Below are 13,475 nucleotides of genomic sequence, written 5' to 3'. Positions count from 1 at the left end.
AAAGGGAAAAAAAACAAAAACAAAAAAACAAATAAAAAATAAGACAACTCACTCCACTATTGTCAAGATAATGTCACTTTACTCAAGTCGGGTCTTGAAAGAAAGTTACTTGCAGTGGACATACTGTACGGGAAATTATATCACCGCAGTGGGTTTTATTTCACTTTTTAATACTCAATACGCGACTGGACCACTTTTAAAGATCGCTATTTAAAATTTTAAGACTAACTGCTAGACTAAATGGCTTGTTAAGATGGGTATTTTCTGCTGCAAAGAACCTTAGAGACAGAAACAACATGGAAACAGCCAAGCAGCCCTGCAGAGCTCTGCCTTGTGTGTTTTCTGCTGAGCTGGATGGGCCTTTTTCGCTCTGTGCTTCACCACCTTGCCGTGCTCAGCAGGCGCCGCGTGAATAGACCTCTTGTTATGTTCCTGCACTCAGACGTTCGGTCACTATAAGCAACCCGAAGGAAAGCTGTTCTTTTGGAAGCGCTTGAGCATTTTATCAGCGCCAGGGGTTAGCAAAATACAAAGTGGAAATATTCCTGTAATGTGAAACATGCAGCTTACGATGAGAGGCAGGGCTGGGCTCACCTTTCAGGTCTGCTACAAATTTTGTGGCTGGAACAAAGGACCAAGTAAAGGAAAGAAGGAGGTGATGAAAGAATGAAAGGAAAGGATAGAAAAGAGACAAAAACACCTTTGATAACAGTAAAGGTTGATACACAGGGAAACATAAACATTCTTTACTCTGTATGTGGGTTGAATTAACAGGCATACATGCTGCCAATGCGAGAACCTGGTATGTTAATTAACTCCAGCTGTGACCCCTGACCCTCGGCACCTGATAGGTGAGTCACACGGCGCCGGTCCTCCCAGTGGTGTTTGCCGCATGTCTTCATCAAAGCAGCCGTAATCCAGACACTGTTGACATTAGGCCTGCCAGCTCTGGATGTATCTACCCTATACGCAGTTTCCTCCTCGTGAGCTCCATGTAGTTTAACAGGCTACCGTGTTCACGAGCCTGCTCACAGCTAAGTGTCCTCCACATGTGGCAGCCATGTCGAGCGGCTGCGAGCCACAGGTTGGCGTGAGACCGACGTAGACGGACTCAGGCGGTGCAGATGTGAGGAACGCAGGTGCCTGGATGGTGGGGAGGATCAGAGCGGCCGGGGGGATCTGGGTGCCCACATGGTCTGTCTCCTCCATGGTATTCAAGACCGAGCTGAACGGGACGATGCAGAGGTACAAAGAGGTACAGAGTAAACTAAATTATGACTGGTTAGCCTGCCCCCCCCCCCCTCTGCTAGGACAAACACAGAATGACAAAGGGAGGGGAGCATGAAAATGTCGAGGCCTTTCTTTTTTTTTTTTTTTTTCCAGTTCAGATGCCGTCATATCTATTGTGCTGCTGTAAAACTGCCCTGACGGGTCTTTGTATTAGAATGATTCTTGACTCGGCAGGGAAATGAAAGCAGTAAACAGAGAACGGGAACAGATGTTGTCACGCCATTTAAAGGCGAGCAGCCGCCACACTCAGCTGCAAATGAAGAGTCTCACTCCCTAACGAGATATACACAATTCAGAAAATTAAAAAAAACACCTCCTGTGCTCCTTCTGGACTGACAGTATGCTAATTTTTCATCAGATTAAAAATTCAACATTTATAAGCTATTGAACGATGAACTTGAAGGTAAGGATTGTTTTCAAACATAGACACAGTATTGTATTTTGTAACAGAACACTTAAAATCATCCTGTTCAGACGGATAATTGAGCCAAGGGGAGGTGTGGAAAGATGGCGGGACGGGTGTGGGATCAAGTCAAACACGCTGGAAGGGCTCTGACCCAATGTTCTTTACCTTCATCCCTCCTTGAGCTTATAAACAACCTCTGTAAATTCACCCAGTCCTCCTACTTCCCCACCTCCTCCACGCCCCTCACAAAAATAATGAAGCTTGCCACCATCTGTGTAAACAGGCTTGGCGAGTGTGAGCTGCAGTCTCTCGTTCACTCTCGCTCTCGTCGGGGCCAACCGCAAGGCCTTGTGGGTCCCCATTTACAGGACTGAGAGTGGTGACAGAGGAGGGAGAGATGGGAGAGGAGAGGGAGGTGAGGAACAAGGAGATGAAGTTACCCAATTATTAGACCCTTGTTGGTCTTCCACCGTGGAGCTTTCTCAAATCAATCCAAGGATAAAAACCTAAAGTACAGCCAGAAGGCAGCAAAAAAAAAAAAAAAAGAGCCCTGGCTTTAATTTCTATGGACACAAGCACAGAGCGCCAACTGAGATCCATAGTTCTCATCATCTACATATGAGGAGGGAGTGGGGGAGCCCCGCCAGTTTTTGATTCATTTTGTAGGCCTGTGCATTTTTGTGTGTTTGTGTGCGCCTCTCGGAAAACCGTTTGTTTGCCCAAGAGCTTTATTTACATTCACAGGCACTTTTGGACGCACTAAATTGATTCCAGGCTCATTCCTGGGTCTTGTCCATCAGCTCCGCCACAGTCCACAAACACTCTGTACACAGCGGGCCCATTCTGGAGACCCACTGCTCCGCTGCTCGCCGCCAGGGTGACACACACAGCAGCCATTTTGTGGGAATGTTTTAAATGCCTGGTTGAGGATTTGGGTAGTTTGCATTTCATGTGTTAACCCTCTGCTCTCACCTGTCTCGCTAATTCTCCCGTGATCCATCTCTCTGTCAGCAGCTCTCACTCCGTTTTTCTTTCTTAAAGTAACTCCACAGTTCTCTGAAAGTTGCAGTCGCACTGGCAATAGACTCGGAGCTGCAGGAGGAAACCACAGGCGGACCACAAAAAGGGCTTGGACAGATAGTGTAACTGAACAACAGGAGCTCTCTGTGCACATTTGGACAGACCAAATTGTCACTCTTGGCCAGATTTCTCAATCGCGTTTCCATGACAGGAATGCGGAGAGATTCTGCGTGTTTGTTGGCAGGGACAGTTGCACAACAAACACGCATCTCGATCTGCCAGCTACATTTCCCTCTCTGGACGGATTACTCGACCCAGGAGGAGAATGTAAACAGATCTGTGTGGGATGTCAGCTTCCTTCATTATTGGAAGATAAAGATAGTATCCTAAGAATGTGTTCCTCCGAGGCTGACTGACCCCGCTTCTGGGCTCTCCTGCTCCAGACCGGGACGTCCCCAAGGCAAAACTGGAATGCCGACCCAGTGGTCATCAGCTCGGCTCCGGCTCAGGCCACTCCTGTCTCTCTCTCTCTCGCTCTCTCTCTCTCTCTGATAAGAACCACCATTGTTCCATCTTCTCAGAAAGTGCCCCGCCCATCGCACCCTGCCAACCTCTGACCCTCATTCGGCACCGACCTCTGCAGCGCTTCAGAGCTGCAGCAGGGCTACAGGCCTTCTGTGTAACCGGCGGAGCTCCCACCCTGAGCGAGCCCCCTTGCCCTCAGCACAGAATCAACTCTTTGTATGTTTGATTTGTTATGGTTTTTTACCTCTCTCGCTCGCTCACACACTTTCCACCCTCACAGAGCCGGCGCTGTTAACAGAATCCATAGGAATTCTTAGTTAAAATTTATACCTCTCACCCGCCCTCCCCACCCACGTTTCGCTTTTTTCTTTCTCCTTCAATTTCTCTCTATGATCATTTTAGCCGTTACTGGAAGCGGAGACTATAAATACATCAGAGTAAATCTAATTTGGACTGCAGAGACTGGGGGGAGGCCAAGGGGTGCTGCATGCTGGTCATCCCTTCACTGACACCAGCACGAATCACCCAGTCTGACCATGTTAATTAATAGGTGTTGACTTGCATTTGTCCCACAAAGCCACAATTGAGAATGGGGCCAGGAATGCCGGCTTGCTATTCTTATAGCTGGGGGTATCCCTCCTCATCAGAGCAAAGTCATGCACGCAGTTTTAGTCATCGTGCCTGGTGACTTTTATTCTATATTTATTCGAATTTAGAGTCACCCTACCGTCTGCTTCTTTCCTCTCTCTGTCCTCGCTTTGTTTCGCTGTTTCTAGAACGCCTTTCTCCTGCATCATCACCAATTTATGCTCCTTTCCATTTTAAACATTTAGCCTTCACCGCCTATTTATGCCAACATTCTTCGCCAAGTTTTGAATTCAGCCTTTTCACTTCTCCCCTGTCTATTTTTTCTTATCGTCTCTCTCTTTCTCTCTCTCTCTCTCCTCTCTATCTCTCTGCCTTGCCCTCAGTGTGGGAGGGTTCCTCTGCCTAGAATAACAGTGAGTGTTATGGAGGTTGGGAGGCCAGAGCAGCTCACAGAGTGGTGCTGTTGCAAAGGCTCGGGGCAGGGCCTCCTCTGGGCGTCCCGTTTGTCTTGGCCCAACATTCCCAGCCTCTCTGCGCGCCCCTGTGGTCGGCCCGTGGGTGTGGAGGCAGACGCTCGCATTCCCGCCAGCCCATGGACAGAAGAGCTGCCCGGCTCTGTTGAACCCCCAGTTCCTCCTCAACTCTCAGTCAGCAATGTCCCGAAGACGAGGCCCTGTAATGTCACATATCCCGCGTAAGAAGTAGCAGAATGTGGCCTCAGTGTTGCACAACAAGCCAATAAACACAGGCCACCCTCTTATCTGTTACCCTGTGCAAGATAAGGTCTAATCAATCAATTCAATAGTCCCTATCATGCCGTTACAGGGCCATTGTCCTAACATTGTGTTTGCAGCTATTAGAACAGCCTCTAACAAAGGCATTTAAGATTACTCCACCCCGTCCACTCTCGCAGTTTATAAATTTGCTGATTGTAAGAACCCAGAGGTGAATAGATTACTGCATAGTAGACGTTTAGATGAATGATAACATGTTTGCTTTACTTAAGATGCCATAAGATCTTTTAAGCCCCGTCGAATTTAAGAAATCTTGATCAAATTTGACCAGCTCAGGTGTTTTATGTGCTCACAGTGTCTGCCAATGTAACTGCAATCTAAACCATTTCCCCAGTTTCATAAGAAGCACCTGTGTTTGGAGACAACATTCCACATACTTATCTGACCAAAAAAAAGGCCCTTCTGCAAAGCACACATGTACTGAATAAACTGTACCGGACCATGAAGGTACATATTTGTCAGGGTGTAACAATAATGTGTAAAATGGGCCACTGATATTCACCTACACATAATAGTAATTCATTTCAGACACAGCTTTACTGAAAATGCGAGACAGCACAAATTAACCATTTCCTATAATTACGTGAATCATATAATCATCACCTGTGGCTGTGGCACAGTCGGAGCTGAGGCTTTCCATTCACTGGCACTTTTGTCTACATAGTTTGCTTGTTGTGACAACTGCACAGTAGCTAACAGTAAACGACAAGCCCGAGGCACCGAGTGCTTTTGAAAACAAAATACCAAATCTCTCTCTCTCTCTCTCTCTCTCTGCTTGCTCCCTATTGCACAGACAGACCTAAACATACACCACACGCTCTGCAGCCACTGCTTGACCCTTTTTGGGGACCCAAACAAACATCAGCCCCCCCCCCTCCCCTCCCAAAACCACAGCGTCTGGATTTACTCATCTATTCTCTTCCTGGGGGGAAAGATCTGCAACATAAAGTTAAAGAGGCAGAACGGCGACGTGAATGTGTCCCCGGCTGTGGAGCTGTGTGTGAGTGAGATGTAGGTCCGGCCTCAGCGTAACCAATCAATGGGTGGACTGTTGACCTCTCTCCTGGGTCGTAACTCGAGCTCATGAGGCCGTGATAAAGCTAGCAGGGTACGCTAGCAAGGTGGCTGCCTTTGGGGAGTGATAGTCTCAAAATGGATCTGCGGTGGGGGAGGGGGGGGGGGGGGGGGGGGGGGGGGGGGGGGGGGTTGAATGGGCAACCAGGAGGGCTCCACTCCTATACTGAAAGCCACGAGGGCCCACATTGGCCACATTAATCACAGCAGGAATTGTGGCTCTATTTATAGCCAGGGGTTATCCATCTATCTGCCTATTTGTCTCAGCCTGCCCACCGCCTCTTCCCTTAAAAAGGCCCCGAAAGGAAAGAGAGAACAGGAAGAACACAGAAAAAGGAAAATTATTGCTTTTACTCTCTCTCTGTCTCACACACTCTGTCTTTCCTCTCTTTTTTACACACCTCACACGGGTGTTCATCACTAATTATACCAGGGTATTATTAGTGCCAGCCCTGCGTAGGAGTGCAGGGGATCTACGTTTGCATAGTGTTCAGTCCCTGTTGGGTTGTTTTTAAAGCCTACAGAACAAGGCCCCTCTGTGGCACTGCTCATGTACGAGTGTTTAAACTAGCAAGAAAGAACCGCTTTTTTTCCTCTTCGTACGCGTATTTGGGGGGGATTTTTTTCACAGCCTGAGACTTTTTTTTTATTATACACACACACACACACACACACACATTATTGCTGCTGCAATGCACATAGCACAATGCTCTCCCACTTTGTCTCACTCTTTCACACACACACACACACATACACACTCTCATTCACATAACAAATACACAAATGCAGGCGCACCCCTCCGCCCCCTCCCTTATGCACAGTGTATATAAAAGCTGTATCGAATTGCACCTTGAGTTTAATTGGCTCGGCGGTATAGTGCGCCGCTGTCGACAATGACAAATCGTTCTTTCAGAGCCCCAAAGAATGTCTGCCCGCTGCCATGTCAGAGGACAGAGGAGCAGAAAAAAGTTAATTGTCCCCTGGCAGGCGTTCAACTGATGTCGTAACTGCAAAGAAATTCGCAGGAGATGTGGTTTTTTCAGCGTTGGAGGTTTATTTATTTGCCTCCTTCCTCTGTTTGAGACGGTACCTGGCAGCGTGGGGGCCTGTGGGCACTAGGGACCCCGGAGGAAGGGCGCCGCTCTCTCTCTCTCTCTCTCTCTCTCTGTGTTTCTGTTTTCCTGAGAGCTGGAGCAGAGGCTAGACCGAGGCAAATTTCTGACAGCTCCCTCTGATCGCACAGTGGTTTAGATCAGCCACTTCCTCCCGCTGGATCGCTCCCTCTGGGGAGAACAGTACACGCAGATCAGATGGGACAGCTAATTCAATTTGGGGCTATCTGTTATTTTAGGAGCTCAGATGTACTGCATTCACAGTGTGCGTGTGAGAGAGAGTGAGAGTGAGAGTGGGAGAGTGTGTGTGTGTGTGTGTGTGTGTGTGTGTGTGTACGTACATGCAGCTAAGTCACCAAGACTGTGAGCAGGGAGGTATGTTAGAAATGCAGTGCTGTGTGTATGTATGGGCGTGTGTGTGTGTGTGTGTGTGTGTGTGTGTGTGTGTCTGGGTTCTGGAGAGGTGTTCCACAGCTGGCTGGACAGGGGTCGGCTCTGCACATAGCTGACGTTCCTAACCATAGTGCTGCTTTATTACTGATATCCTCCTGCCCTTTCTCATAACTCAGCCTCGGTGTTTCAGTCTCCCTCACAGCTATTTCTGCCAGACAAAGCAACACAGAATGAGCCCTTAGAGAGAGTCAAACACACACACACACACACACACACACACACACAAACACACACACGGGGAGGAAAGACACTGTTCAGAGTCGGTAGTAGAGCAGCTGCGGCTGAGAAGCAGCAGGTGACCATGAAGTCATTGCCTTTTTGCGGGACAGATGGAGAACACGGGAGCAACACGGTAGAAAACAGGAATAACTGAGGAGAAACACGGAATTAACATGGAAAAAGCGGAATTGGATGTCTGCAATTTATGTATTATATTTTTACAAATCAGGCAATTATTTAGTGTTTCATATTGGTTCTGTATTGTCAAATTTGATCAGCATCGATATTATTATCCTATATTTCAGTATAGAGGAACTTTTCGTGTATTAGATGTATTATAGGTGTGTGTTTGTTTTGTCTATCCTTGTATTGTCCTACTACTCCAATATGACATGTTGTATATATTTAATATTGTACTGTCACAATGTGGACCTCAGGACTGTCTTTAAAAAAATCTAGTCTACTCTATTCTGCCGATTAAAATACAATATAAAATAAAGGTGTGACGGAGTGCTGGTGTGAGCACTATTTGTTTGTTTATTTTCATCTTTATCGATGTAAATTTGGGAGAGGGTGGGTAACTATATTGTGAGAAGAACTGACAAAAGCAAAGGCCTCATGCCTTTTCTTTCAGTGAGGTATCTGCATGATTTCTTTTGACTGGAATGATTTCTTTTGTATTGTTTGTTTTGTTGTGATTTGATGACTTTATTATGTGCATGTATTTAGCATTAAGTGCTTAAAAATAAATACTAATGTTAATATTAATAATTCTGTTCTATTCTGTGAATCAGCACAGTGAATGGTCATGAGTACACAGTGCAGCGTAAAGGAAAGACTGTATTTCAGATTTGGAGACGTGACCTTACACAGCCTCTACGGTTGTTAAATTTCTTGTTTTCAGCATCTCGCCCCTCGAATTCATATTTCAGCACTCGAACACGGTGAAATATATATATATATATCTATGTGTCTACATGATTCAATGTATGTCTGAAACAGTAAGGCGACATCTGGATATGTGGAGCTTTGGTTTTCCACTCTCCTGATGTAACGTTGTTTTCACAGCTGCACAAGGCATCATGCAAAAGGAGGACAGACATACCATGAGTGTTATTCAGCTTTTGTGACAGTGTTTGTTCTAATCATCTCCATCCCTTTTCCTGCCTTTCTCATATTTTTCATTCTTCTCCCCCTCCCCTCACTTATCTCCTGTCTGTCTCCTCCGTCTCTGTTCGTCTCGCAGACCTTGCTGATAATCTGGCGATGGACGACTTCACCTTCCAGGAGCAGCTGCTGACCCCTCGCTTGGCCACGGCCGGAGTCGGAGGCGTCTCCTCACCTGCGCCTCCGCTGTGCGGGTGCTACCTGGTCCCGGCTCTCCCTCTGACACTCCCCCTTGTCCTCCTTTGTCGCCACTGACCGGTAGCCGTCCCTGCTTCGCACGTACACACACACACACACCCCACATACACACACATATACGAACTCTGTGGAATGTCACAAACTTATTCGGCTGCTGTTTTTCTTAACGCATCCCCTCCGGTTTCCGATGTAAATGCCATGCCATCTACAGCAGGCATGAACAACAGAAAAACGCTGTCCTTCTTGCCATGTCTTTCTCAGCAAGAACTCGTCATTGTTTTATTCCTAAAGTGTTTGAAATCACTGGATGTTCTCAGCAACCCCATCAAAACAGCACCAGATAAACCCATGGTATCGTGTAAATAAGAAACTGTATTATATGACTCCTACATTCCGGTTTAGACTCCACCATTGCTACTCTTCAGTCGCTCCTGTCCTCCAATCTCATGCTGACCTCTATATTGCGACAAAGTGGCAGAGCCCGTCGAGACGGAGCCTCGCGTCATCGGGGCTTTGTCATGACCCTGCGTGGGCTACTTGGTGAACGCACACCAAACAGAGACTGAAGTCAGCTCCAGAAACAGCTCTGTCTTCTCCGCTCTCACTCTCAGCTGAGTAATTGCCCTGCAGGAATAATCTGGAGGAGTTGCTGCCACTCTCTAGACCGGGAGGAAATGACCCTCGGGCCAGATGGGACAATCAGCTGGGGAGCTGTATTGAGGTGAAACCTTCACTTAAAGATGTACCTTGACATGCTCTTCCTGAAAAACCCCTCTAGCTCTCTCTCACTCTCTCTCTTCCCACTGTCCCTCTCTCTCTTTCTCTCTCAGTGTTTGTGTCCTAGTGATTGCCAAATTATTTCAGATAGAGTAAAGGTTTGCTGTGAGTGTCAAGCCCTCTTGATCTCCAGTGTCCACTGGTCTGAGCCGATGCACTCCCATGACGACTGCAGATGAGACATTTTGGTGATCAGACCGATTCTCTGGGCTCAAGTGTCAAACCCAAACCGTCAGTGTTTGCTTTATTTCATATCGCCGGGGGGGTCGGGGTGGGGGGGCTCAGTAGCACATTGAGATTATGGCTCCAGTTTTCAGATCAACATCACAATGATATCCTGAATTCAACACACATATACCGTCTTTATTTTATGTGACATCACCACTGAACGCATTATATTTTATTTAATTAGTTTATTTACAAGGCACCATATACAATATTTAACATAAATGTTGCCTTTTGATGCACTGTACCAGAGTTAGCCAAAAGCGAACGGTCACCTGCAGTTCGTTTGGCAGGTTATATTGATACCTTTGAGCTTAGATGCCAACATTAACTAATGGGGATAGCTTGCACCTTTAACAGCTAATATTAGCTTGATGAAATAATGTGAAAATTCCCTAGGCAGCTAATGGTAGGTAGTTAATAATGAATTACTTGAAATTCAATATCTTGACTTGCAGCAAAAGATTTAATGCAAACACATTAAGATTAAAAATTACAGGACAAGCTCAGGAGAAAAACAACAGCAACAAAAAATGCTTTGAATCTTAACTGGTAGCTGTTGTTCCTATGGTGATCAGATGAGAAAGGGTCCCGTTCAGGACAGGGGAGTTGGGGGTGGGCGTGGCCTCCAGGACAATACATTATAAGTGTCAACAAACTGTAACAGTAACAGGAAAACACGTCAAAGTCTTAACTTCACACTAAAATTTATTACATGGCTAAGAAAAAAAAAAAAAAAAAACTACTACAATAGCCATAATTCATGTAAGCTACAGATGTAACAGTGGCTGTCTGTGGGCAATACCAAAATAATGTTTAACACTGATCAGTATTTAATGTTTTACTAGGCTATAACTAATCAAAACTCAGGTTTAGCCTGATTTTTCCGGGGACAAACTGACGGTCCTGAATTTTTTAGTGTTCGCTGGAAGTCAGCCTGTGAACCAACATTATAGCTCCCAAGCTCAAAGGTATGAATAGTGCGCTCAGTGTTGATGTCACATAAAGTTCAGGAGTTGAGTTCGGGACATTGTAATGTTGAGCTGAGGACAGGAGCGACTTCAAGAGCTACATCACGACAGCTTCATTCTTAAACTCCGTCTGATAACTGTACAGAATATGTATGTTTCTCTGTTTCAATGCCCATGTTTACAAAATATGTTTCATTGGAGCACTGGCATATTTTACAAGAAAATGTGGCTTGCGGACTGAGTTACCAGATGGTCAGTGCAGCAGTGCCACAAAATTCTAGCTTATTCTCAAGAGCTGCGGGCAAAGTGAGGAGTAAAATGACAGACAATGTAAATATGTGTACATTACTTTGATTTTTTTATTTTTTTTTCTTATGTGGTTTGCATTAGGCTCAGATCTTTTCAAGGTCTGGCCTTTGTATCTAAGTCCTTTCTATGCTTGGTTTGAGTCACATGTTTGTATTCTGTTGTTTTATTTGATTTTGTCTGTTTTTTTTAAACCTAAATGAGATGAAAATTGGAATCAAGCTCCCTTGCTATTTTGAGTGGAGGGCCTGCGTTTATTAGAAGCTCGATGGTAGGTAATATGTTTGGAAAGACACTAATTACAAACTAAATGTCTACTCGCGGCCGCCACCCAGCTGACTTCACAGCGGTATCGTGACCATCCGACAGGCCAGGCTGCCTCCTGACCAGGGAACGCTGCTCGGTACCAGAAAATGAAACGCCCAGTGACATTTGACGTTTCTTTCACTTCAGTATTGATGGGGAAACTATACTATGATGTACAATAAACACAAAACATGTTTTAATTGGGTCTGGGTTTGGTGTTTTGTCCATGTTCTGTGAAAATCTATAAAATATCTTTTCCATTGCATTCACAAAAACACTCTGCAGAGGTGGAAGAACTTGTTTTATTTAGCATGTATCTATATAATAAATATCAAAAGTTATTTAGTTCTACAGGTTTGCATATCCTCTATAGATAGCATAGATAAAATTTTATTTAATGACTGTTTTTTGAAAGTAAACTCCATCAAAACACAGCTATTCGCAATGTACCTTGCGTTCCTAGGTCCATTTTGTTTGTTGGTGAAGTCACATCAAGATACGTCCATGGCAGCTATTGTGGAGATTTGTGTTACACCCTGAGAATCAAAGAACAAGGGTTTCTTTATATAATCACCATTTTGCATCAATGTACAACAATCATACAGGGGAAAACACGCCACGGAGGATGCAGAGACTAGCTTTATCAGTCCAAAACGCAATGCACCCACATGGCATGCTGTAAATAAAAGGCAAAACTTGGATTGGAAAATCTTGTTCTTGTTACTTGTCACTGCTTCTCTTTCAACCTATTCATAAAACCAACAGCTAAATGCAACAAGTTTAGATATGTTCTCTGAGGGGTTGTCAGAATGCATTCTGGGAAATGTAGGAAAACCCTAACTGAGGTCGACGTAGACAAGGCCAGTTAAGGGAAAGTGGGTACACCACAAAAGTAATTTACAGCACGACTGCGAAAGATAACCACAGCTACGCGTTGAACATCACAGCCTGATGAAACAAAATAGTGGAAAAAAAGTGTCCAGGGTTGAATTTTCCTTTAAGTGCCAGGAAAAAATGAGAAAGAGAATGAGGAAGACATGCCACAGAGGTTATGAATAGGTTAGTCAATGTTGGAAGTGTGTGGCACTCTATGCGCTCTTCACCCTTGATCCACTTCAAAGCCCTTCGTGACTCATCTAATTTATGTGCCTCTGGATTGTGCTCATAGCTCACCGATCCTGAAGGCAGCATGTGAATCATGTTTGTTTCTAATTTGTCTCTCGTATTGCATTTCTCACTCTCATCACATGAGAGACGGCTCCTCTGCACCTCTCTTTGCCCCCCGAGTCAGCTTAGCCAGGTGACAGACGCTCATCCTCGACTCGGCAATGAAATAAGGTTCATTAGCAGTAATTGTTTGTGTTTGGTCTCCATTTAAAGCCTGGCAACTTTCTGTGAGGGGTCTCAGCTCCTTTAACAAGGACCGTCACTTAAAGCTGCACACGTTAACACGCCTGTCACCACAAACACACTTCAAACCCTGTTTTTGTGTCCCCCATGCTCCGCTGTAACTTTTCACACCCAAACACCCACTTCTCCCCGGATTCAGATCAACAAAAAAAAAAAAAAAAAAAAAAAAAAAAAAAAAAGCCATTGTCATCCAACTGTGCCTTTTTCTCCTGAACCGGATTGCACCTTTTAAGATGGAAAAGAGAGGCTGATTATTAGGAGATGAGCAAACGCTGGCTGCAGAGAGAGCAGCCAGGCAGCTGACCCAGGATAGTGGGGGGAATACTCTGAATGCTAATGCGAGGCTGCAGAAAGGGCAAACAGGCCCATTGAAATGCAGAGTTCTCGTGTTTTCTTAGGGTAATATTGGGGCAATGTTGAAACAGCACGCATTATGAGAGTGAAAGGTCAATTTGATGTTAGTCAGCAGGAACAGTGAGAATAGCTGACTATCAGGAATTGTTGAATTTTCTGCTTGAGTGATTGACTCCCTATGAATATGTATTTGAGCTGAGCATTTCATGGTCACACATGAAGATGTTCCGGCTTAAGTTACCTTCGCCTGCTTCGAGGGGTCATCAAGCGGTGCATATAA

General features: G+C 45.3%; 1 protein-coding gene across 1 annotated transcript in view; it reads left to right on the top strand.

The window, feature by feature from the left end:
- gpc3 (glypican 3) overlaps positions 1-8,903 on the top strand; it is a 97,596-nt gene extending 88,693 nt beyond the window's left edge. Inside the window, exon 8 of the mRNA XM_030062103.1 lies at positions 8,728-8,903. Within this exon, the coding sequence (XP_029917963.1) occupies positions 8,728-8,903 (176 nt within the window). The remainder of the gene's footprint in view (positions 1-8,727) is intronic.
- Positions 8,904-13,475: the final 4,572 nt, after the last annotated feature.

Source organism: Myripristis murdjan, chromosome 10 (assembly GCF_902150065.1).
Source record: "Myripristis murdjan chromosome 10, fMyrMur1.1, whole genome shotgun sequence".
NCBI lineage: Eukaryota > Metazoa > Chordata > Actinopteri > Holocentriformes > Holocentridae > Myripristis > Myripristis murdjan.
The sequence above is the reverse complement of the archived record's forward strand: the minus strand, read 5'-3'. Positions and strand labels throughout refer to the sequence as shown.